Source organism: Carya illinoinensis, chromosome 13 (assembly GCF_018687715.1).
Source record: "Carya illinoinensis cultivar Pawnee chromosome 13, C.illinoinensisPawnee_v1, whole genome shotgun sequence".
Lineage (NCBI taxonomy): Eukaryota > Viridiplantae > Streptophyta > Magnoliopsida > Fagales > Juglandaceae > Carya > Carya illinoinensis.
The window spans coordinates 26,958,483-26,983,226 of NC_056764.1; the positions used below are offsets into that span (position 1 = coordinate 26,958,483).

Below are 24,744 nucleotides of genomic sequence, written 5' to 3' on the forward strand. Positions count from 1 at the left end.
TGTATTAGAATTTGTGAAAGTAGATAGAAATACTTGAAAACCTTTTTTTTATTACAATTCTAGTTTAAGAACATTTTTTTGGAATATGTAAAAATTATATTATTTTTTTTATTTTTGAGTAATGATTGGATGAAAAAATGAAATATATATATTTTTAATTATTTAAAAATGTCTAGTTTGGTTTTGAAAAAACAAAACTTAAAACACTTCTAGAAATTTTATTAAACCAAACATACTCGTGTATTCAAACTCTTTATATATTGAGTTTTCAATATTATTTTAGAAAAAGTTGTGGACTTCTTCCTCATCTAATTGAGCAATGAATACCGTTTCTTGTCCCCTTCCTTTTGAAAAGGAGTAAAAGAAATGGAAGAATCTAGTCAATCTACTTTAGTAAACCTTTTAAATTAACTCGTCTGTATACCATAAATAGACTTGACTCACTTCACAAAATGCATGTGTTTGAATCTCATAAAGAGAAGAAACGTTTTTGCGCCACAACTTAAGCATCTCCTTTAAGGGCGAAATAACTAGAAAAATCCTAATTTATTACTATGAACTGCCATTATTGAACAGGAAAAAACACTATGTCAGTTATGCCGTATAAGGATTAAAGTCTTGTAGCTTAATTAGCAATATTTCTTCTCCTATTGGGGAAAAAGAAAAAAGGAATACATAGATGAGACATTATATATAAGTAAATATCATGGTGATCAACAACTAGCCAGGTTTAAATCTATTTCAAATAGATCGATCGAGCTCCTTCATAAAGATGTATGTTAACAAATATAGTTGAGTTGCTTTTATGGATGGGAAAAATGGTAGCTTGCATCTCATTTAGTTGGTGATTATGTTATTAGAATGTAATTAACAAGTATCTTTAAAATTTCAATAATCAAAATATTGTTGATCGGATAACTAATCCGGTTTGTAAGTTCCTATAAAAATGGGAAATTCCTACCTTTGAGACCTATCGAAAAATCTCGATCTATGTCGTTTGCTTTCTGTCCATATAAATGCATACAACTCTAGTTGCTAATGGGGCCGGTTTGACGACTCTATACAAATCAACGGCTTTTTATTTCTCTATCCCTATTCTCAATCCAATGTGGAGACAAGATATGCTTGTTATACCCTTCTTAGCTCATATTCCTCAATTAATATTTATGATTTATTATTGTTTTCGAAGAATTTCTCATTAGGAAATGACAAAACTCATCATAATTTTTATCATCAATTTAACGAACAACATTATTTCGTTTACCGTTATAATAATTTCAGGAATTTAGTTAATGAACAATTCATTCCCTTGCATTGTTGGAATCTTGTTAATTTGATAGTGCAATCAATATTTATGATTCATAAAATTTACTCTAAGGCTAAAGTTTTAAGTTATTCATTTACTACTTTAAAAATGCATGATCATCAAAACCAAAAGCCTTCATCTTATAATTTTTAACTTGTCACAAAATAAAAATTAATTAAGTGACTAGGAAAATAATTAATAAGAAAATAATTAAAGATTTAGAGTTTTAATTATAAGTTTTTTTTTTTTTTTCCTTGTGAATTATTATACATAGGGACTTAAAAAGAATGTTGCCATTATATATATGGCATATTCGTGGTTTCTTTCAACTTTATGGCTAAATGTTTCATGTCTTTCGCCAGTTACTCTTTCTCATGCTAAGAAACAAGAAGCTGCACATCCGTTTAAACAAAGAACCAGGCCTGTTCTATATATAATAAACACCCACACTCGCAGCTCCCATTCTCCATGCATATCTGTCTCTGTGATCTGTGCGTGCGTGTGAAAATGGCGTTGCATATTCACAAAGGTTTGCTTCAAGGTTTCATTCAGTGCATGTATGATGAGGTAACGTCTTCCTTGTCCTCTCCGCCTCGATCTAAGCAGCTTGTCAACATTTTCATCTAATCAAGTTTCTACTACTCTTCCTTAATTTGTTCCATTTATGCAGAAACAGTACTAGTGATCTCCAGAATGTCTCAACTTCTACTCTCTCCGCTACAATCAATTTGATATGATCATATAATTCTCATTTATATATTTTCTCCGTAACATACTGATCTGATCTCTCTTGTTTTCAGTTCCATGGTCGACGTGTTTTTTCGAATCTGAGCACCATTTTTGCATTATTTTTTGTACATATGTTCATGAGCATGCACGTACGTGTTTTGGAATGAATCGGGTGTTAAAATAATGGTTTATGTTTGGAGGTAGAGAAAATGAGATGTTGATGAATTTTTGGAAAATGGGTTTTGGTGTGATTTGGTTGGATGGATGGATGCAGGGATTTGTAAATGATCAGTTCTGGGAACTTCAACTAATGAAGAACCGTAATCAACCGGATTATGTTGTGAGAGTGGTCACTTCTTATTGCTTGTCTGCCCAAACTTTGTTCTCTCAGTTGACCCATTACATGTAATTATTATTATAATTATTAATTTAATTTCTAACTTTAATTTCCCTGCAGCGCTAGCTTTATTCATAATTTCTTAGTAATGAAAGAAAAAATAAGAAAAAAAAATTATGATTAATTTAGACTCATTATATATATATATATATATTTATATGTGCGCTTCTGATCTTCACGGCTCATGCATGCAGCAACCAAGAGAATGTTGATTTTCTACAAGCCAATGTCAGTGCTCGTGAATTGTACGACAGATCTAGCAGGTAAGATACTTCATTATTGTGATGATCATGAGGGCATTTATCTGTTTAATTTGGGTTATAGAGAAATAATTAGTGCACGGGAGATTTCATGGAAGGATACATCGCGACTAAGGGCAAAAAATAAATCTTATTGTTTACTAAACGTTAATGAACAATAACATAAAGAGAAATGATATTTGCAGTCGTAGTTGTGCAAGTGGTGCGGATTTTCTTTGAAAAAAGTGAATTAATATAGGACTTACATGAAACAAAAAACTAACTTTTTAATTGTGGACCTCACTCTTTTTCAAAGCGATTGCACGGCGTTTACACATTTCACGACTGCATGTAGCATTACTCTTAACATAAATAATAAAAAAAATTATATTCTCTAGTTGGTGCGTAGAGCTGCTAGAGCATATATAGTAAAGTACTTATATGAAATATTTATATATATATAATTTGATTTGTAAAATAAATTTTAAGATTTGAATATTATAAATTAAATCTTGTCATATAAGTAATCATGTGGATGGTATATTCAACATATCGGTTTGACAATAAAATAACTCTTAATAATAGTAATAACACAATGCTATAGTCGACTATTGCTTGCGTTATTGTTCATTACTGATTACGTGAACATGCAACAAGTTTATTTTTGCTTAGTTTGTGTATCCTTCCTTGAAATCTTTGGGTTTCTTTGTGAAATCTTATCTTTTTTTTTTCTTTATTTTTGGGTTGTGAAACTGCAATTATATATATTTGCCTTAATTTCTTGCTTTGTACAGTGTTGGTGCTGAGCATGTCAAACTTGCATGTGCTGAACTTCTTCTTGCTTGTGAGGGGCATGATAAAGAGTAGTAAGAAAACACTTTCATTTATGAATTATGCATTCATCTACCAACCATATTTATATCTGCAGCTTGTTTCAGGAACTTTGTATTCATGTCTTACTAACTCTGTATTTTACAATTCATAACTAATGGTCGATATTCCTTCAACTCTTTTTTTAGCTTTTCTACCACTCTTTTAAATGAATGGGTTTTTTTGCTTTTTTTTTTTTTTTTTTTTTTTTTTTTTTTTTTTTTAATTTTTGTAAAATAATGATACTCCTTCAACTTTAATTTGTTTTACAAAAGAAAAAATATTGTACTCATCATCCTCTTATCATCCCATGATTTAGTATTAAATGATAAGTTTACAAGTGAAATATAATAAATAGTCTACAATTATTTAATGCTACATTATACGATGATGAGAAGCATTATTCTTTCTCGAGAGTTCTTTTACTCAGCAGCTCTAGCTACACTATACACCTACTAAAGGAAAAAAAAAATAAAAAAGATAAAATACAAAAATAGATGTGTGGTGTAAGGTTGATGAGTATGATTTTTCTTTTCGAGTTTGTACACTAGTATTACTTTACTACCAAAATGATATGTGATTTGAGATGTGAAGCGGAATTTAAAGAATTTGGATTAGACATTGGGCCGGATTAAAAATGGGCTGAAGGGTATAAGGGCTCGTTTAAATTAGAAGGGAACGTTGTAGAAAACAAGAGTAGACCAGTGTCAAACGGGCCGAAGGAAAACAAATCCTTAATGGACCTACATTTCCAGACCCAAAACTCAATCGTTTTGGCAAACCGGTCCGACTTTTGCTAGAACCCGGCCCAATTTTCATAAGTGGCAAGTGAAACGATGTATCGGGTCGGTTTCTTGCGGTTCGTAGCCTGCTACCGTATTGCACCTCCGGTAGGTGTGGCGGCCAATGTCCGGCCGGAGTTTTCCCCATAGGCGATGGATGGGAGATTTGGGTTGGGTGACTCCGACGAAAACCCATCGCCAAATGAAAGTGCATATGGATCTAAAACGAGCTCTATTATGGCAGGTAGTCCCGTTACTCAAGCTATAATCCCAGTGACTCATCCATCATCTGCTATAGTTACTATGGTGGGACAAGAGGTGTTAATGGTGACAAAGAAAGCTACTTGAGGGGGTGATTTTGCGGATGAGTGTACTTTCTTGCTAAAAAACGGACGAAAGTGTCATTGGAACATGGCCTATTGACTTCACACATTAGGAAAGGAAGTGGGGTTGTATATCGAGTCCGGGGGGAGGAAAAGCAGAGGGGAATGGGAATGAGCCATGAGGTGGGTAGTAGTAGTATAGAGGTATGAGGGAGCATATTTTGTTAAGATGGTAATAGGAGAAGTGAGATGCATATTTCTAGCTTGGAGCTGGATGCTTATTCAGGGGAAAAGCCTATTCCATTTAGATCACTTTTTTCAAGAGAACATGGAGTAATTGATGTGTAATTCTTCTAACTGGGTTATACAGAAAGGTATAGAAATTCAACATTATAAGAGGCTATCGCGTGAGGGATTTGAAGCTCAGCTTATGGCTTTGCTAACGGCCATCGAAGCTGGCTGTAGAGACAAGGGTAGGTGAAGAATGTTTCCATATGAAGCCTAAATTAGTATCTTGGAACATTAAGGGTATGATTAAAGCTAACAAGCGTCGTAGAATTAAAAATCTTTTGTGACAATGGTAGGTAGATATTATTTTGACTATAGGAGACTAAATTGGAAGTGTTTTTAGAATGTGTATTCAAAGCTCATGGGGTTTTCGGCAAATAAATTGATGTTACAGACGTTAATGGGCTTAATCTACGTGACTTTCTTGTACCCATAGTTTCTTCTAGCTAGGTGTCTTTTTTGGTATATTTGATGTGTACTTGAGTTGTGCTTTTTTGCTTTTTAATAGAGAATTATTGCTTATTTAAAAAATAATAATAATAATTAAAAAAAGTTGTGCCTTTTTCACTTTTTAATAGAGAATTATTGCTTATTTAAAAAATAATAATAATAATTAAAAAAAAAAAAAAGAGCTTTCTCTGCTACAGTGGAAGGATGAGTTTTTGAGGTTGCTTTACAGTGAATGGTTGAAAATGGTTCTTTTGTTTTCTCTTCTGTTTGAGTTTCTGGATCTTCTGAAATTCAAGAGCTAGTTCTGTCATTGTTTTTTTCTCTTCTTTTTCTTTTCCTTTTTTTTTTTTTCTGTATTTTCTGTTATTTTCCTTTCCGCCTACTTGGGTTCCAACCCTGTTATGACTTCTCTTGGAATTTCCTTTTTCTTATCCAAAACAAATCAAAGAAAGAGAAGAATGTAACGATATTAGTTTCATTTGGAAATATAAAAGTTACATGAGTTAGTGATCAGTCCTTGAGAAATATCTCAATATGATGATCATAAAAGTACTATTCGGTCAATAGATCAAACGTTGAGAACAATGCTGATAAAGTCGACTGATTGTTTTATGCTGATAATAGTTTTACATTTCAACGTGAAAGTTCAGAAGTCAGAACTCCTCTATCTATTTATTGGATGTTTACTGTAGGTATCATAAATAGATGTTTACTGTAGGTATCATTCCCCCAATGGACATTCAATTTCATAATCACATATCCACTATGGAGAATGTACACAAGCTCTTTTTGTTCGGCATTCTTTCCTTTTTATTTGCTAAAATTTACATCACTTACTAAACTTAAGATATCTTTACAATATGGCCTCTCAAAGCAGCATTTTTTGTGTGGACCGCCTCCTTGGGTAAGATCCTCACAAAGGATAGTTTGAGAAAATAAAGGGTGATTATTGTAGATTGATGGAGGAGCTGAAAGCTTTCTGTTTTAGAACCCTTTGTACTTGGGCCATTGCCGTTAATTTTAATGGCCAAGATTTTCATGATTTCCTTGTTTCTATTGCTCCTACATAGCTAGGACATTCTTTGCACTGAACTTGGCTTTTGCCTATTATTTTATTAATATACTTTCTTACCTATCAAAAAAAATATCTTTACAATATGACTATACATGTGTTTATTTTTTCATTATTTTTTTAGTATTTCTATATATGAATTGTTAAAGTGCATCCATTGTTTGAATGATATTTCAGTTGCTCCAAGACTTTGTATTGGACTAAGAATGAATTTGCCCACCTGAGAAGAAAATTTGAGACTCTTGTCCGGGTAAATATCTTATGACTTTTCAGGTTCTAGGCTTCTAATGATGATTCTCTTTTTTCATTATGGGAATATATGAACATTGTACCATCCTTTTCTTTCTTTTCTTGATAGGAATAGCATATTATATCTGGCCTTTGGTCTATTTATTTTTCTTTCTTTTTTGAAAGAAAAAGGTCAGTGCAAACTTGATGCAAATATAATCCATCGTGGTATTTAAGCATGGAATTTAAATTGATATATCTTTGGATGATCATAAAAGCTCACCCAAGATATGGGTTATAAATTTCATGTTGGATCAAGAAAGGAAATTTGAGCTAAAAGCTTAAAACAATCTGATCCAATGATTAGTGTATTGTGATGATAGCTTTATTGTGCTGTTAGATAGTTGCAGGGAGATTCTTATTAGCATGACCTGGAGTAGGTTCTTATTGTAGCATGTCGGTAGATTTGGTTGTCTCTGTTCTCCCTGTTGCATTATCTGCATAAGTACTCTTGCATCATTATCTGCAAACTTTTAGTGGACTACTTTTGTGAAGTGGATAAGAGAAGTGCTAGATTTACAAAGAGATCTTACAAAAGTATAATATGATATGTTAGATCTACTTTATAATAAAAATAGCTTTACAATCTAACATATCATATCAAGCCACATCTATTTGTGAACTTACTTTTACAAGATTTCTTTGTAGACCAAGCATTTCTTAGTGGATAAATTCTTGCATCTTGCACCTCATTTTATAAGGAGGGAGAGAGAGAGAATGCAAACACGTAGTGCAGGTTATATTTTTATTTTTTATTCCACAGAATTTATAGATGTTTCAGGAACATAAAACATGTTAAGGGTTGGGGATAAAAGGGTAGTATTTTGGGGTGCCACAGTTCTTAAAGTGGGATGAGGCTGCAAGGTTACTGTGAGAAAATAGAAAAATTACAAACTAAGAGAACATGATGTGAAACAAAATAGGAACTCTAGAACCTCATTATAAATCCTTTTAGGAGTCTACTTTAGAAGAAAAATTGGTATTCTACCAATAAAAGAAGTGTAGTATTTTGTGGGTAGTACACATTTGAGTTAGGACAATTACACTTTGCATCCTCCAACAATCAGACATTTCACACTTTGCACCCTAAACTACCAAAACTAACATATTGCACCTTCAAAACTATCAAAACAAAAAATATAGCACCCTCATCCAAGTTTGGCGGGATGGAACAATCTTGACAGTCGGATCTTCAGAGAGGTTGCACATTACAACTTTTTGGCAGTTTGAATTGAGGTGCAATGTATCGGTTTTGTTAGTTTTGGGTGCAAAGTGTGAAATGTTTGGTTATTGGAGGACACAAAGTATATTTTCCCTTTAAGTTTTATTTTTCCCTTCAATTTATTGGAATGTTTGCACAAATACTCATTCATGAGAAATAAGCAAGTCACAAAACAGAAATATTTAATACAAATATGGAAAGGAATTCACAATAATTAAATGAGCTCCATCTTAAAAAACAATAATAGAAAAAGGTTTAACCATAAACATAGCTACTAAAAGTGCCCAAATCTATAATATTATTGAACTACGTACACATGCAAGTTTTCTCTCCGTACACATGCAAAATGTCGTCTCGTCGATGATGAGCGCTGTAGTATCGTGGTCTTTCTAGATGGCAGTCTGCGGAGAGTTAGTAGTAGAATCTAAATTGATTGTGTGCTTGTGAAGGAGGGAGGCAATCTATGTATTTCAAAGCAGGGTTGGAAGGAGAGGCATGAGGTGTTGGTGGGACTCAACACAGCTTCGTGGTTTGTGAGAGTGCTGGAGGAGTGCTTGAGAGGGGGGGAAAAGGTGTTTTACTCGGTGATAAGGGAGGGCTATCAAAGCTTTGTGGCTCAACGTTGTGAGAATAGCCGTGGGCGATACTTGTCAATTGTAGAGTATGGTCAAGCGGTAAGAAATGTTTTGCTTTGTTTCCCTGAAGGTGAAGATGGGTGGGGCTGGAGACGCTTGAAAGAAATTGTTGCAAAGTTGGTCCATTCAAGGGGAACTAGGCCAGGACCTGTTGTCAGAGCTCAGGCGAGCACAACAGTAAGGGGGACAAATGATCAATCGTTCAAGGAGGTTCTCACGACGTGGGTCCAAACCACCCACAGAGGAGGGGTGTTGAAGGTGACAGACTTTCTGACGGGGTGGAGCGTCGAGCCTCGCACCATGTACGGGGGGTGCAGAAGTTGGCAAGTCGCTTGCTGGGCAGGAGGCGTGGGAGACCCGTAGGTGTTTGATGAATTTGCAAGGGCAACTGAGGAAACTACAGAAAGAGATGGAGGAAGTACGTTGGCACGTCGGGCTGAAAAAGGAAAGAAATTGGTATCGGGATGATGAAAGGGGTAGAAATGGAAAGGGACCAGAGTATGTAAATTCCTATCAGGGGCCTTATTGGAGTAAGAAGACTGGGCTGCAATGTTAGCCCAAAACCCTTAAAGAACCTTTGTAAGACTCATGTGCTGTCTGGAGGGCAGCTTAAGGAGGTTATGGAAAGGGCCCAGCCCAAAGTCCTGGCTGATGGCAATAGGGCCTTGTCGAGTGGAGGGCTCTGTGTGGGCCCTGGGCTTCCTCAGCCCTGTTGCGCAAAGTCCAGTTCGAAAAAGGAGAGCCCCCCGACTCTCTGTGAAGGCTCGGTGGAATGCATACCTGAGACGCTGCCACCCTTGCCGCCGGTGGACAGGGTTGCGACGAGCCCATAGACACCACCAATGATGGTGGTGGGGCACTCCGGTGACGTCCATGCGGCATTGACTGACCGTGGACAGGGTTTAGAGTTGATGCAGCTTGTGTCGGGCTCTATATCGAGGTTGGCAGGATTCTTTTCGGAGAAGGGAGGACAGACGGCGCCGATAAGCCATGAAGACACGAGATTGGGGCCATTTGTAGCCTCTGCAAGTGCAGATCACAAGTTGGTGGAGGTGGTTGATGAAGGGGAGGGATCAGAGGATTTAATGCTATCGGTGGATGGTGATTTGGAGTTTCCTGATATATGTGGTCTATTGGGAGTGGGCAATGATGCATTAGAAGATGAACATCTAGGAAGTCAGGCGAGCAAGATGGAGGACCCTGTCCCATTGAACTTCTGCTTCCTGGCTCAACCGAATGTCTCAGATTAGGTCTTCCATAAGGTGAGAGAGATCAAAAAATTTGTGGGGATTGAATGCGACAGTTATGAGGAGCAGTTTTTGGCTCTGTTCACTGCAATTGAAGCGGGACCTAGACAAAAAACAAAAGGTAAATCGAAGAAGCATTGTGAACTTAAAAGATTGACTTGGTCGATGAATATGGAGGGCAGTTCAAGCAGGGGTAGGGTAAAAGGGTAGGGGCTGGACGTTCCTTAAGGAAACCCAAGATTGTGTCGTGAAATATCCGTGGGCTAAATGAGATCAATAAGCACCTACACATCAGAAACTTGTTTCGGGAGTGGAAGGCCGACATTGTATGCCTACAAGAGACGAAGTTGAAAATGATTAATAGGAAAATGGTGAGGAGTTTGTGGAGTGGAATTCATGTGGATTGGGTGTTTTTAGCCTCTAATGCGGCGTCGGGAGTGATTGTGGTGATGTGGGATAGGCGGGTGGTGGAGAAAATGGAGGATTTTGTTGGGCAGTACACGGTAGCTTGCTCTTTCAAGTGTGTTGCTGATAACTTTCTATGGGCTTTTGCAGGTGTCTATGGTCTAAACTTAGATACAAATAGAAGCTTGCTGTAGGAAGAATTAGTTGGGGTCCAGACCTGGTGGGAACTTCCATGGTGTATTGGGGGAGACTTTAACGTTGTAAGATTCCCAAGCGAAGTTTCGGGTAGTAGAAGATTGCGGACAGCGATGGAGGAGTTCTCGGAGTGTATCTTTGACCTGAACTTAGTGGACTTGCCACTAGCTAGGGATACTGCTACTTGGTCTAATAACTAGTCATGGTCTCGACTGGATCTTTTCTTAATTTCACCAGAATGGGAAAGTCATTTCCTGGATGTATGGCAAAAGCGTATGTCCCGTATTGGCTCGGATTATTGGCCTATTTTTCTGGACTGTGGAGGAGTGCGTAATGGTAGTTGGCCTTTTAAATTTGAGAACATGCAGCTAAAATCGGAAGGCTTTGTCGACAGGGTCAAACAGTGGTGGTCTTCCTATCAGTTCCAAGGTCCTCCCAGTTTCATTTTTGCGGTGAAATTGAAAGCACTTAAAAGAGACCTAAAAGTGTGGAACTTGGAGTCATTCAGTAATGTTGGGGAAAACAAAAAATAAAGTTGCTGGAAATTTAGGAGTTAGAGAGGCTCCAAGAGGTCCAATCACTTACCCAGGAAGAACAAGATCGAAAGGTTGAGCTGGTTGCCGAGGTTGAGAGGATGCTATTATTAGAAGAGATGTCTTGGCGCCAAAAGTCTAAGGCTTTGTGGCTAAGGGAAGGAGACTGAAGCATGAGCTTTTTCCACAAAATTGCAAACTCTCATAGAAGAAATAATAATATTGAGATGCTGAAAATCGAGGGGGTGGAATGTAGGGATGAGCAGGTAATACACAATCATGTTGGCGGCCCCCACTGAATGGGATGGTCTTTGATACCATCGGATCGAGTGAGGCGTCATGCTTGGAAAGGGATTTTGAGGAAATAAAGGTTTTTGAAATAATAAGGAAAATGGTCAGGGACAAGGCTCCAGGACTAGACGGATTTTCTTTGGGATTCTTCCAAGACTGTTGGGAAGTGCTAAAAGAGGATCTCATGAAGGTGTTCCATGAGCTTTTTGTGACTGGAAATTTTGAAAGAAGCCGTAACACCACTTTCCTAGCATTGATACCTAAAAAGGTGGGGGCTAATAAGATTAAGGAGTTTCGGCCTATTAGTCTAGTGAATGGGGTTTATAAGATCATCTCTAAAGTTTTAACAAATAGATTGAGTGAGGTGATGGGGAAGATTGTCACAAAACCTTAAAACGCCTTTGTAAAAGGCAGACAGATTTTGGATGTGGTGCTAATTGTCAATGAATGCTTGATAGCAGTTTGAAAGCCAGGAATATAGGGGTCATGTGCAAACTTGATATGGAAAAGGCCTATGACCATGTTAACTGGGATTTCCTTCTTCATATGCTTAGGAGATGTGGTTTTGGGGAGCGATGGAGTGCATGGATTCATTGGTGCATATCTACAGCAAAGTTCTCCGTGTTGGTGAATGGATGTTCAGTGGATTTTTTTCATAGTTCTCGTGGTCTGAGACAAGGGGACTCGTTGTCACCCTTGTTGTTCGTAATAGTTATGGAGGGTCTAAGTAGGATGCTCGCGGCTATGGTTGCAAATGGTCTACTAAACAGTGTCCCGATTGGTACCCCGGATATAGGTACTATTAATATTTCTCATTTATTGTTTGTAGATGACACTCTTATTATGTGCGAAGCAAAACAAAATCAGTTGCAAGTTTTGAAGGCGCTACTTTTTTGCTTTGAGGCAGCCTCTGGGTTGAGGGTGAACTTAGAGAAATAAAAAATGGTGCCAATCGGGGAAGTGTCGAATATACGCCAATTGGCTAGGACGTTGGCATGCAAGATTATTGCTTTTCTTATGACTTATTTGGGACTTCCATTGGGGAGTGCTTCGAGGGCGTCTTCGATATGGGATACAGTGATTGAGAAAATAGAGCAAAGACTAGCGGGGTGGAAAAGAATGTACTTGTCGAAAGGTGGAAGGATTACCTTGATAAGGAGTACTCTTTCTAACCTTCATATTTATTTTTTATCTCTTTTCCCAATATCTGCAAGTGTGGCGACCCATATTGAGAAGCTCTAGTGTATTTTTTGTGGGGGGGTATGGGGGAGGAGTTCAAGTTTCACTTGGTTAACTGGGAGCAGGTGCAGCGTCCTATCTCAGGGGGAGGTTTGGGGATTAGAAGTTTAAGGGTATTCAATCGAGCATTATTAGGCAAATGGCTGTGAAGATTTGCTAGGGAACCATTCTTTTTATGGAAATTGGTGATTGAGAAGAAATATGGTGGTTTATGGAGAGATTGGTGTACTAGAGAAGTAAGGGAGGCCTATGGAGTTGGGTTGTGGAAACATATAAGAAGAGGGGAGGGGGGGGGGGGGAGGGATCTTTAACCAGTACGTTAAGTTTCAACTGGGCGTGGGATTGAGAATTAAATTCTGGGGAGATATTTGGTGTGTCAATAGGGCTTTACAAGACCTGTATCCTTCCCTTTTCCAGATTGCAAGTGACAAGGATGCTACAGTGTCAGAGGTCATGTAGATCTTGGGGGGACAGATACTTTGGAACATTAATTTTAGTAGGGCGGCACAGGATTGGGAGCAGCTTTGAAGATTTCTATGGACTGTTATACTCTATAAGACCAAACAGGCAACAAGAGGATGTTATGTGGTGGACGCTAGCAAGCAAAAGTACTTTTTCCGTTCGTTCTTTCTATAAGGCCCTGACCCAAGAGCACAATACTCAATACCCTTGGAGGAAGATCTGGAGACACAAGGGCCCTCCCAAAGTTTCTTTCTTTGTATGGACTGCTTCTTTTGGAAAGATTCTCACCACTGATAACTTGAGGAAAATGAGGATTATCATTGCAGATTGGTGTTGCATGTGCAAAGGAGGGGGAGGGTCGGTAGAGCATCTACTTTTGCATTGTGATACAGCTAGGATGCTATGGAATGAGGTTTTTGCTCGAATGGATATGGCTTGGGTTATGCCGAAGACAGTGGAGGCAGTTCTGGCCAGCTGGTCAAACATAAGAGGCAGGCAACCAATTAAAGAAATTTGGAAGATGATCCGTCTATGCATTATGTGGTGCCTGTGGCAAGAGCGCAATGAGCAGACTTTTGAAGACTAAGAGCGATCGTTGGGGGAGCTTAAACTTTTATTTTTTAGAACTCTTTGTAGTTGGGCTATTGCTGTAGATTTTAACGGTATGGCCTTTCATGATTTTCTTGTCTCTAATGTGCCTACCTAGTTAGGGCATTAGAGTTGTGTACTGCCCTTGCCATTCTTTGATCAATATATTTTATTTATTTATCAAAAAAATTATTGAACTACAATGGAAAAGATGATTCTTTTTTTCAGATTTTGTAAGACAAGATGCTGCAACAAGATAATTGAACTATGCTGTGGTCCATCCTCATCATTGATGGACCAGAACTGTGAATGGGAAATTATATCTTACAATCTCAATGTTGTTTCACCTATCTTTGGGTAAGAACATCAAACAATAGACATTCTCCTTATCACCATTTCCTTCCCTTGAATCCTTGTCAAAGATAAGAAGCTTTCATCAAAGGCTATAAATATTTATTTATAGAAGGCACAGGTTTGAGTAAGACTTTAGAAATCTTTACAAGTACTGGGCATTACGCTACCTCATATAGAAAAAAAGCGTGTATAATAAATTTCACAAGTATGCATAGTCAGTATATTATCTCTTTCTATTTGAAGGCATATGAAACACAAAATGTTTTCTGAATTTTAAAATTTTCTGTATACAAGGTGTTATTAGGAAATCTTTTTATCTCTTATATCACCAACAGAATAATACATTTCTAGATACCATCTTGTGTACTTGGGCTATGCCTATTCATATCAATATAATTGTTTACTTACAAAAAAAAGCAAGAATAATACATTTCTAGATATGTGAATGCAGGCATGATTCAATACATTTTTTGGAGACATTCATCCAAAATTAAAAAGAAATTGCAATATTGGAGTGTGTTTCTGTAATGACAAGAGAATTACTGCAAATAGGAAATATCGGGATGCACTGTTTTCATTAACGTCGAATATTTGTGAATTAAGTGTGAAATTTCTTCTGCCTTCAGTGGACTTATATACATGCAACATGCATGAACAACTTTATGTCATTTAGATAGAACCTTATGGAGCTGCAAAAATATTGATCTTGGAAGCAAATGAAAGCTCTTTTTTCCCTTAATACATTTTGTTTCCGAAAGAACTAGTAAGAAGAATAAAGAAGAATGGTTGCTTGATATTAACATATTATTTAAAATAGACGTGAGATATACACTAGATAAAACTTACAAAAAATAGATGCGTTTCTGCAAGTGAAAGATGATATGTCCACATGCCTGAAAAAACTATTGCCAATGAGCTCTAGTTCAAATTTGATTAACTTCTCTTTGACAAAGGGATGGAGGGTAAGATCATGGATTTAATTAGATTGATTGGTTATTTTATTATGCATCTATTGACTTTTAAGTTGTAGCTACTTGGAGTTATGGTAATTAGCAGAGATATATTGATAATCATTTGAGTTATTTATGTGCTCGGATAAGAGAAAATCTCAGTATTTATGTTTCCCAATAGAACTTTTCCTCAAAGATCTTACGTACTGTCTCCCAAAACCCTCATATCTTCCTGTTCCTCATTCTACTTTCTTTGGGCTGAAAACTATTTAAATGGATTTTTAGGAGCCAATACTTTTTAAGCGTTTGGATATTCTAACTATGTTCTTCTCTGTGCCAATTCCAAGTGCAGATGGAGAGGAAGATCATTGATCTTGAAAGTGCACCTTGAAGGAAACTGAAACCTATCTGAAGGGGTCCCATATGATATTCCCAGCTAAATAATGTCTTTGAGTTGAAATCTGAAATGTAGTCTCAGGGTTGGACTAGAGAATTTGATGGATAAATCAACTTTGTCGTATGTGGTCTATCTGTATCTATATGTTAACTTGACATCATGTTTGGGAAGTTGGTTAAAATCTAGTTGCACCAACTAATAACTTGCTCATAATAATTGTTTTTCCTCAAATGTGCTAAGTCCATGGAGATTTTGTTGATATTTGCAATAAGTTACTCTAGAATGCCCTCAAAATGTTAGAACCAGAAATGTTACTTGATTCCCTGGACCCAACTATGCATGTAAGGTTAGAAAGCTGTTTAGCTTTCCTGTCTTGATACAGTCATTAGTCATTTTATTAAGAGAGAGTGAATAGTGGCATTGTCCTCAAATGTGCGCAGCCCGTGGAGATAACATTAGAAATCAGTTCTACAATTCCCTTAAATGGTTGAACCTGGAATGTTGGTGGATACCCACGCCTTAGCCTTGTACGTAAAATTACCAACCTGCTCAGTTTTTTGTCTTATATGGTCATCAGTCAGGTCAGTTCAAGCATGAGAGTCATGCCTTATAATTTTATGTCTATATCATAAAATGCCCTTTGTGATTGCATCAAAAATCATTAAGAAGTAGCCAATCTGATTATCCTATATCTGTTGTTTCTTTCAGTTACCTATTCTTGCTAATTGGTTCTTCATTCAGTCAGTTGTGGGTGGGCATGAAAATAATCTAATGCTGGAGAGAAAAAAGGGAAATGCAATGGACTAGCAAGATGTTTTTTGTATCACCCTGATATTGGAGTCAGGTGTTTCACAATTTGTGAACCACATAGGGTATGAAAGATGCAATTCGTTTTCCTTTATGGGTTTATGGATCACTAGTCTTTGAAAACAGAGTTTATGCAACAAATTTGACCCAGCTGTTTTTCTTAATGGGTTCCCTTGATGCTTCTCTGAATTTGGACTGAAGATTAATGGAAAATAGAAAAGTGTATGCCTAGTAGCAAATAATTATAATTAGTTTGACTCTCAGTGATTTGATTGAAAGGACATTTTTTGTGTGTTGGATCTCTAGATGGAGAGAGAGAGAGAGAGAGATGGGGGGCGATAAATTGAGATTTCCCTTTCTTTTCTGGACCATTTAGAAGTTCTTAGCCTTAGATATGGACCTTTTCCTTTTTCTTTTTCCTTCTTTGTGTGGGGTCTTTGTTGTAACTATTTATGTTGGAGTTTCACCATCTTCCTTTATTTACTTTCTTTTGGTCGAGTTTGATTTTTTTAAAAGGAATTGCCATGTTTACTCAAAACACTCTTTAAGCTCCAATTAGTCAAAAACAAAAATAATAGAAAGGTTTTAAAATTGTGTTTCCTATGATCTAATGTTTGTTACTTACTACCAATAATGGTATAGAAAGATAATGCAGACATATTTGGAAGTTGGCACCCCTATATCAAAAAACCACCTCTAGCAAGCTCAAAGTCTCCAACCCCAACAAATAATTGTCATTTTACATTGTTTTCAAAACTAGTGGATGCTATTTATGTAGTAGAAAGGCAACATTAAAGTTTGCCTTATATGGTGACCCTCTAATGAGGTAAGTAAATAAATGCTCAGCTAAAAAAAGAAGCGAACATTTGAAATTCTGTACTGTTACATAAAAAGTGAATGGATTTAATTTCAAAGAGATTTCTGACTAATCAATTATTGAAACTAAGGAATTTACATCTGTTATCAGTATTAACGTGAATAACTGACAAATATTTTACTTTTTTTGCAACAAAATAGTTGGCACTACATTGGAGTTTGTTTGCTCCAAAGACGGGAAATATAATTTCGAATTTTCCTTAAACCTTACCCTTATTAATATAAATAGCCATTTTATCAGAATTGACTTGATAGATTTGTTATCTGGTCACATCCCAGAATATTTGGCAATGGTGGTTATAGTTATAACAAGTGTGCTTCTTTTATTTACTTTTGTTTCTTCTGTTCCTTTTCTATACCTCCTCTCCCTTTCTCGTGCCTCGTGGGGTGTTGAGTCCTTTATTGGGTGGTAGTCGTTATGTGCACTTACAAACTTAAATGGGATAATAGAGAATCCCAACACAACCTCGTTTTTATGGTACCTTATACCAAAAGAATTATACCAAAAGATTAAATCATCAAGAAGTGAGTCAACAATGTATGTCATGCTCAGATATACACTAACAATTGTTCATCATGTTAAGTGGAACGAGAAGTGCACCTAATTGTAAGCGCATATAATTTAAGTGCTTTACATACCAGAATGTTATTTACTGCTATAAAATCTTTTGATGGTATAGTAAATCTGCACTTGCCTTAAATCATTAAATGTATTGATTGAGAGCAGTAAATTCTTTCAAGTTTTTATGGTAATGTTGTTAAAATTAGATTCTCTAGAACCTAAACATGTAAGCGTACATTTGTTTGCAACTGATTAGGGCTTTACATAGGATTCTTCTAAGTTTTGGAATTTGCAGTTGTGAAGCCATCCAATAAAGTTTTGCCACCTAGATATCAATTCCAGAAAAGGAATACATTTTGTCATTTCCTTCAAGAAAAGATAGATATTCAATTTTATGCTTTGCACCGGGGTAGTTTGTTGTCATGACTTGGTACATTGGCCGATTATTATAAGAATAACTTTTGATTTATGGATTGTGACACTCTAATGGATTACCATTGACAGCGGTGTTGTAAACGCCCGACAGTTTGGAGTTTGAATCATCTGAAGGGCGGCGCCACTGGGGGAATAAGCTGCTATTGAGCTGCTGCTACAGGAGTTTTTTATCCTTACCACATTATTCCATGATTGCTTTTATGGAGATTTCTCTCTTTATAACTCCATATATCTAGGTATGTAATATGATGCAAGTCCAGAGTGATGATTTGACAGAAATATTGTGAAGGGTCAATTTCTCATTGGCATGGCAAAGATGTTAATTTAGAAATTGTAGGTGTTATATCTACAAGGCATCATGCTAAACTCATGGTAGTCTGACGCACATTGTTGTCATCTGCAGCTCATTTTTCCTTTTAGGCCTCATGCTGAAGCAAGTATGTCTCATGCATAATTGTTTCCTTCTCACCACTGCTTAAACTTTTCTTTTAGCTTCTGTTATTTAGGGTATCTGCCACTATTTTATACAGAATGGCCTTGTCTATTCTTAAAGAACTGCTCCAAGAATATGTGCAATCATTGTTTGATGAGGTGATATATTCTTTTTCATTTTGTTTTTGGTTCTGCTGTGATGTCTTCTTTGCCAAGGATCCCTTTTGCTCTTACTCTGTTGAGATTTATATATTGTTGGGTGTTGAAATGATATCATGTGCTTGTATAAGATGAATCCAGACTTGGATTCTCCCAGTTATCTAGGCTTTCAATTCTTAGATATCTGTTTTATAATTGAATACTGACACCTTGTAATAAATTAATTCATCTATTTAATAATATTTGTATATTAATACAAGTTCGATTTTATTTGAAAAATATATAGATTTAATTTTGAATGAGATGCAACATGTATTCTGCCTTAAAAATTCGTTTGGAAAAGAAAGTTTAGGTGCTTGGCAAGGTGGATTGATGTCATTAATTTCAGGGAATAATAAGCAATCAGTTTTCTCATATTCAGTCTTTGGAAAGTTTGGAGGAACCTGAGCATGTTGTGCAGGTGATCGATACGTACCTCATTGATGTCGAAACAATTTTATCAGAATTAACAAGCTACATGTACCTCCATACTCGATCAAGTTTATTTAGTTTGATTATCAATGTTACACCTACTTTCGATTATTTCTTGTTCGTATGTCTATATCTGCAGGGATTGTCCTGAAGTCGACTTCTCTACATTGGCTACGCTTTCTAACAAAGTAGAGGAGAGAAGCTTGAGGTTGTATGAAAGAATAATTTATTTATACAATATTTAACAATGTTCACTTATGTCTGATAAATGGAGAAAGTCAGTGAAGGTTAAAGATGGTATGTCGACAAGCCATCTATTATGAAAGGCAGTTTAGATCTATTAGGTTATATATAAATCTGATTGTAACATTGTTTAAAATCTGACTGGTTTTCACAAAATCCTTTGCTTTGCTCTAGTCTAGGTATCAAAGGTTTGGGACTGGACATCCATCTTAGTGGACAGGCAAGGCAGTGTAAACGCACGATCATTAACTCTAAAGATCCGAATGATGTGATGCTAAGTAACCTGCTACTTTTATGATTACTGGTATTGAATAGATTTCCATCGTAGTGGGATTCTGCAGAATAGACTTCCATTACTTGTATTGAATATGAAAAATCCTCATGATTTGGAGCTTGAACTTTTAAGATTCAAATGATGTGATGCTAAGTGACCTGCTACTTTTAATTTAAATGGATCCTGTAAGCTACAAAATTAGTATTCTGAGATTGAATAATATTTATTTTGCTCTTATGATCATCTTATTGACATTATCGGCCATTGAACGTGATACTTATGTGAGTAGTTAAACTTTTATGTCATTTTTTTAGTGTTTATTTAACTTAGGGAAATACGTTCCACAAAAATAATTACAAAAAACTACTTAACATAGTAATGTGGCTTGATGTGATACATTATTACATTCGATTGTAAGGCTTGCTTTATTGTAAAGAGAATGTGATGTACCACATCATGTCACTTCAATTTGTGAGATAGATTTTTGTGATTCTTTTTGTGGGCATAGCAACTCTCTTTAACTAATCATGAATTCCGGGCAGACTTCACAAAATGATTTTTAGTTGCTCCTAGAGAGATGTGGAAGATTAATCTTGTCCTTCCATCTCTTAGTGATTACAAACAAGATCTTACCTTTTTGTTTGGTGTTACAGCATCGGTGCCGAGCATGTGAGACTTGCATGTGCCGATCTCATTCACGCTTGTGATCAGATGAACAAGGAAAAGTAAGGCTTCCAGTTATTCACATAGCCTAAAGACTGATGATGGCTAATCAAGAAGTAATAGATTAATAATGGCTTATTAAGAGGTAACAGATTAATGATGGCCTATTGAGAAGTAATCAAGAGAAATTGCTAATAACTTTTGGAAGTTAAATATAACTGTGTTCGTCTTTTCACATGCCTTAGACCAGGATGTTGTAAAATTCAAATTTTGACCATCCAAATATCAAATATGACACTGGTTCTTGTGTATGCTCCCTGACCTAGATTACTACTTTGTCTAAGCCTTCTAATTGGATATCCAATTGGAAGGCATGTATTTGGTAGAAAATCTTTTTTTCCTCCCTCTCTGGGTGAAGTTCAGATAAATGTGATCACTTTGTGAAGCCCTTTAAATTCTTGCAATTTTTATTATGCTTTTTCCTCTCTTTCCAAATTTCTTCCTTGTACAATTGCTCTGTGCGGTTCTTCTTGTATTCAAGTGGTCCCATGGGCTTAGCCCTATCCATGTATTCCCAAATAATAACAATCGTCCAAATTACAAGAGATGTTTTAAACTCTCACATCAAATTTTTCCACTAATTTGTTTTAGTTAATTTCCATCATGAACTGCCTAGTTAAGTTTATTTTGTTGGTTCAACCTCAGGTCTGACTTTTTATTTATCAGTTGTAATTTTGTCCAAAGTTGAATACTAACTACCACATACTGCACTTTCTTCTTTCCTGTGAACTAGGAATCACTACTTGGGAACCTCAGCTACCTTATTACTTGACATATTTGTGCATACTACACTAACTAGGGTACAAGTTACCTAATCCTCATAAATGTAAAGCAACTTTATTTTTTGATAGATATCTGCTTTATTACTTTACATTACTTAACATAGAGTCAGGGGGCAGCTTAACATACATATAGGGTGCATGCACACACGTACATACATGCATATGTGTATTTGTATGTATTTATATATGTATGTATGATACACAAAGTAGGTAGCTATCCCTCTCCTTTGGGTCGAACCTAAATCCCTCTATTCTTAAAGGGAAGGAGATTCCAACTTGGCTGCAAAGGCTGAAAATTTAGTCTGCAATGCATCCAAGAAGGTAACTAATATCTTTTCATTTCAGCTGATAAGTCAATTCTATAACAGATAAATGACAAAGAAACAGATATCCACATGCAACATAGTAGTTGATCCTACTATATCTATGTGAGGCCCACACAGGTCGGAAGCCTCGCACAGGCAACATTTTAAATGTTGTAGGATCCACGTGCTGGTCTGTTTCTCTTCAAACTAGACCATCAAATTCAGACAAATAGCTAGAGAAGATCTCAATATGATGCTTACTGCTTATGATAAGGTAGCCAACTTGATCAAACAAATAATTTCAATGTAACCTTACAAAGAGAAGACTTGAGACATGCTAATCCCATATCGGCAATTACCATTACCATGTTCGCATGTGCATGAATACCCCACTACCTGGCTTTTCTCTTCATGAAAAAACTTGGTCATGTAGAATCACAGCCATGATTTTCAGCCAAAATCAAATTAATTCAACGAATGTTTTCATCCATATTCGACATTTAACAGATGTTTTCAGCCACATTCAACCTAGAAGCTCAATGACATCTGAACAGTTTTAGCATACCACCTATATGGTAAACCTTACATTTTGAATCAAGGCATAGTTGATTATATTTATTTATAACTAAGTTTATCTTTCCATTGTTCTTTTTGGTCCATTATTTGAATGGAGATGTCAATATTATTCAGTTCTGTATTAACTAATTCTATGCCATCTATGTTAAGAATATTTTTCTTCATTCTCTTTCTTGATTTATTCTTTCTGTGTCAATTTTCTGTGTTTGCATAATTTACTTTCTAACCCTGCCCTCTTTCTATTAAAAACCTATACGTTTCAGTTTCTCCAAAGCCTTAATTTGGGTACAGAATGATTTTTCACAAACCCGAAACAAGCTGGAGGTGTATGCTCAGGTATTAAACGGCATTCATTTTGTCTTATGCACTTCCAAGCTAGGATTTGATTGGAAAGAACCTACATATTCTGTGTTCTTGTGGATATATGACTTTATTTTCCTTTACCTATTTAAGTCTTCTTTGAGGAGAAAATTGTGGAGACTTGATATGTAGGACTATAAGAATTTTAGCTAGTGGTGAGTGGAATTGGGAGCTGGCTTTACTCTGGCGCACAAGTTTGCACTAAAACATTCCACGAGTTCAGAAATAGAATTTCCACGTTCATATAATTTTATGACATCATTGTAAACTGATATACCGGTTATGGTAGTCTTTGAGAATATGTTGGTTTGGTAAGCAGTAAGTGTTACCACGAAAGCTAGGTTGAGGGAGGGAGGGGGGGCCCACACACAACAAAAGCAGAAGAAAGAGAAAAATCAAAGATAAATAAAATAGGAAATAATTTAAGAAAACAAAGAGACATTACAATTTCTGAGAATTGGAGGAGTTTTAGTCCTCTCAATGCACTAGTTGGAGCTCCTATCACCCTTGCCATTTATACTTTTAAAGTTTTCATACCATCCTCTCTTAATTTCTATGTTGTCCCATAAAGGATTTAGTATAGGATTTAACATAGCAAATCTGCAAGAAGTTGATCATATATCAACATAGCTGGGCTTACATCTCATTTCTTATAATAGTTTTCTTAGTGCGCTCTTGCTCCTTTATGACCTCATGAAATTAATTTATGAGTTGTAAAAATCTTGTTGAGCGTTAATAATCAGATGATATAGCTTATTTCTTAGTGATAGGAAGGATTTTAGTGACGATACATAAATATGTTCTTGGTGGAACTTAGCAAGACTTCATTTTCCCAGTTCTTTTATTTTTTGTTTCAAATATTTGTAACCTAATTCACAAAATCAAATGGCATAAAAAAATGGGCTAAAATAACTGGGAAGAGCTAAGATGACATGCCAACTGGGCGGAATTGTTAATTTATGATCTTAAACCTAATCATGATCTCCCACAAGACTTACTGGGCAGATTATTCCCATGTCCCAATAAAGCCCAAACTCGACTGTTTCTTTTGTTCAGATGAAAAAAAGACTCTGTGCGTGTCTTAAACTCAGATGCTCACAACATAAAACCCAAGTGTGGAGCTTCAAATCAAACTAATCCAGGAGATGAGGGAATCCATAAGAGTATGAAACTATTTAAAAGGCATATGTTACTGTAGCATTTATTTTATATTTGAGTAATACCTCATCTATTTCTTTTTTATGTTCTTAATTTGAATTAACACATTTATGAGCAGATGGTGCGGAGGATTATCAGAGTTAAGAGCAGACAGAAAAAGTAGAGCTCTTGTGGTATCAAACTCTCTTTCAGTTTTATGGGATGAAGCTCCTGAGAATGTAATGTTTTCCTTATGGAAGTGAAGGTTTAGAATAATTTGTATTAAAATTTGTGATAGTCACTGCTTCATCTACATGGTTGCATTGACTTATAAAAAAAAATCTACATGGTTGCATGTATTCTCACAAGGGATGCTATATGAACAGTGGCTTCTTTGTCTACTTTAATCAAGTTCTCCTTCAGATTCCTAAAACAAGGTTCTTTATTTATTTTGTTTTACTTATATTTTTGGGGGTAATGGGATGAGGTGCTTTATTTTTACCGCTCTGGATAATGCAGTCTTATATAGAGGGGATTCTTCAGACATTTTTATTTCTCAAGGTTGCTTGATACAGGCAGATGTTTAGGGATTGATGGTCGCTTTGGGTGGATAAACCAACGAGTCAAGAATCCAGTTAGGCCTTTTTGTCTATGATGCTGTCTTGGAAATTTGGACTTAGATGTGAAATTAGAATAGAGCAATGCTACTCTGTCTTTGAAATCTTGTTATCTCCAGTTATACCCTATGCCACATAAATTCTAGGAGGAAGAAGAGCATTTTTTTCCACAGAATAATAGAGAACATCGCTGAGAATTTAGTAAAACTCTCAGAAGGTGCATTGTTCAAGTGGATTGATCACAAAGAAACATTGAATTTCATTACCCCCAAAAAGAAACTTAAGCAAACAATACACTAAACTAGAACAAAAGATAATATCATATCGTGTGGTAGCTCTTATCTTTCTCATCTCATATCATTATTACTATTTTTTTCAAAATTTTTACATAAAATAAAATAAACAATTCAACTTTTTCAAATCTCAAAACAAAAATAATATTAAAAATATATATTTTAACAATATTTTATTTAACTTTCAACTCATCCCACTTAACCTGCAGAAACAAACGGGACTAAATCTCAACCCTTCACCCTTTCCTTTGAGTAGAGGACAAATGATGTAGGATAATTGTAATCACAACATCATGACCAGTTGGGACATTTGGACAAGCATTTTGTGCAGCCAAAGAAGAAAAACGCACATCTAACCTTGAAAACTAATTTATTTTATTTTATTTTTTTTATCTTACAAATGTATAAAATAATTTAATCAAACCCACGT

At 35.9% G+C, this 24,744-nt stretch overlaps 1 protein-coding gene across 16 annotated transcripts; it reads left to right on the forward strand.

Annotated features, from left to right (window-relative positions):
• Nucleotides 1-1,778: 1,778 nt before the first annotated feature.
• On the forward strand, nt 1,779-23,840 carry LOC122292350 (histidine-containing phosphotransfer protein 1-like). 16 transcript variants are annotated; one of them, XM_043100650.1, is made up of 10 exons: nt 4,161-4,567; nt 6,634-6,706; nt 13,790-13,918; nt 18,012-18,533; nt 18,922-19,052; nt 19,144-19,212; nt 20,175-20,246; nt 22,171-22,243; nt 23,324-23,430; nt 23,544-23,840. In XM_043100650.1, the coding sequence occupies exons 4-9, from the start codon at nt 18,474-18,476 to the stop codon at nt 23,402-23,404; spliced, it is 486 nt and encodes a 161-aa protein (XP_042956584.1). In that variant the 5' UTR covers nt 4,161-4,567; nt 6,634-6,706; nt 13,790-13,918; nt 18,012-18,473; the 3' UTR covers nt 23,405-23,430; nt 23,544-23,840. The 16 variants fall into 16 exon arrangements, 5 of the variants coding, with proteins under 5 accessions (XP_042956588.1, XP_042956584.1, XP_042956583.1 ...); XM_043100649.1 differs by lacking the exon at nt 13,790-13,918 and adding an exon at nt 15,218-16,134; XR_006236904.1 differs by lacking the exons at nt 4,161-4,567; nt 13,790-13,918; nt 23,324-23,430 and adding exons at nt 1,779-1,873; nt 2,310-2,440; nt 2,627-2,695; nt 3,466-3,537 and having other exon boundaries at nt 18,012-19,212.
• Nucleotides 23,841-24,744: the final 904 nt, after the last annotated feature.

What these genes read in the sequence shown, in the direction of transcription:
- LOC122292350 (XM_043100650.1), top strand. Translation starts at nt 18,474, where the DNA reads ATGGCCTTGTCTATTCTTAAAGAACTGCTCCAAGAATATGTGCAATCA. An exon ending in GTAGAGGAGAGAAGCTTGAG is followed by an intron (nt 19,213 to 20,174) that starts GTTGTATGAAAG and finishes TTGGTGTTACAG; the next exon opens with CATCGGTGCCGAGCATGTGA. An exon ending in AGCTGGAGGTGTATGCTCAG is followed by an intron (nt 22,244 to 23,323) that starts GTATTAAACGGC and finishes TCTTTTGTTCAG; the next exon opens with ATGAAAAAAAGACTCTGTGC.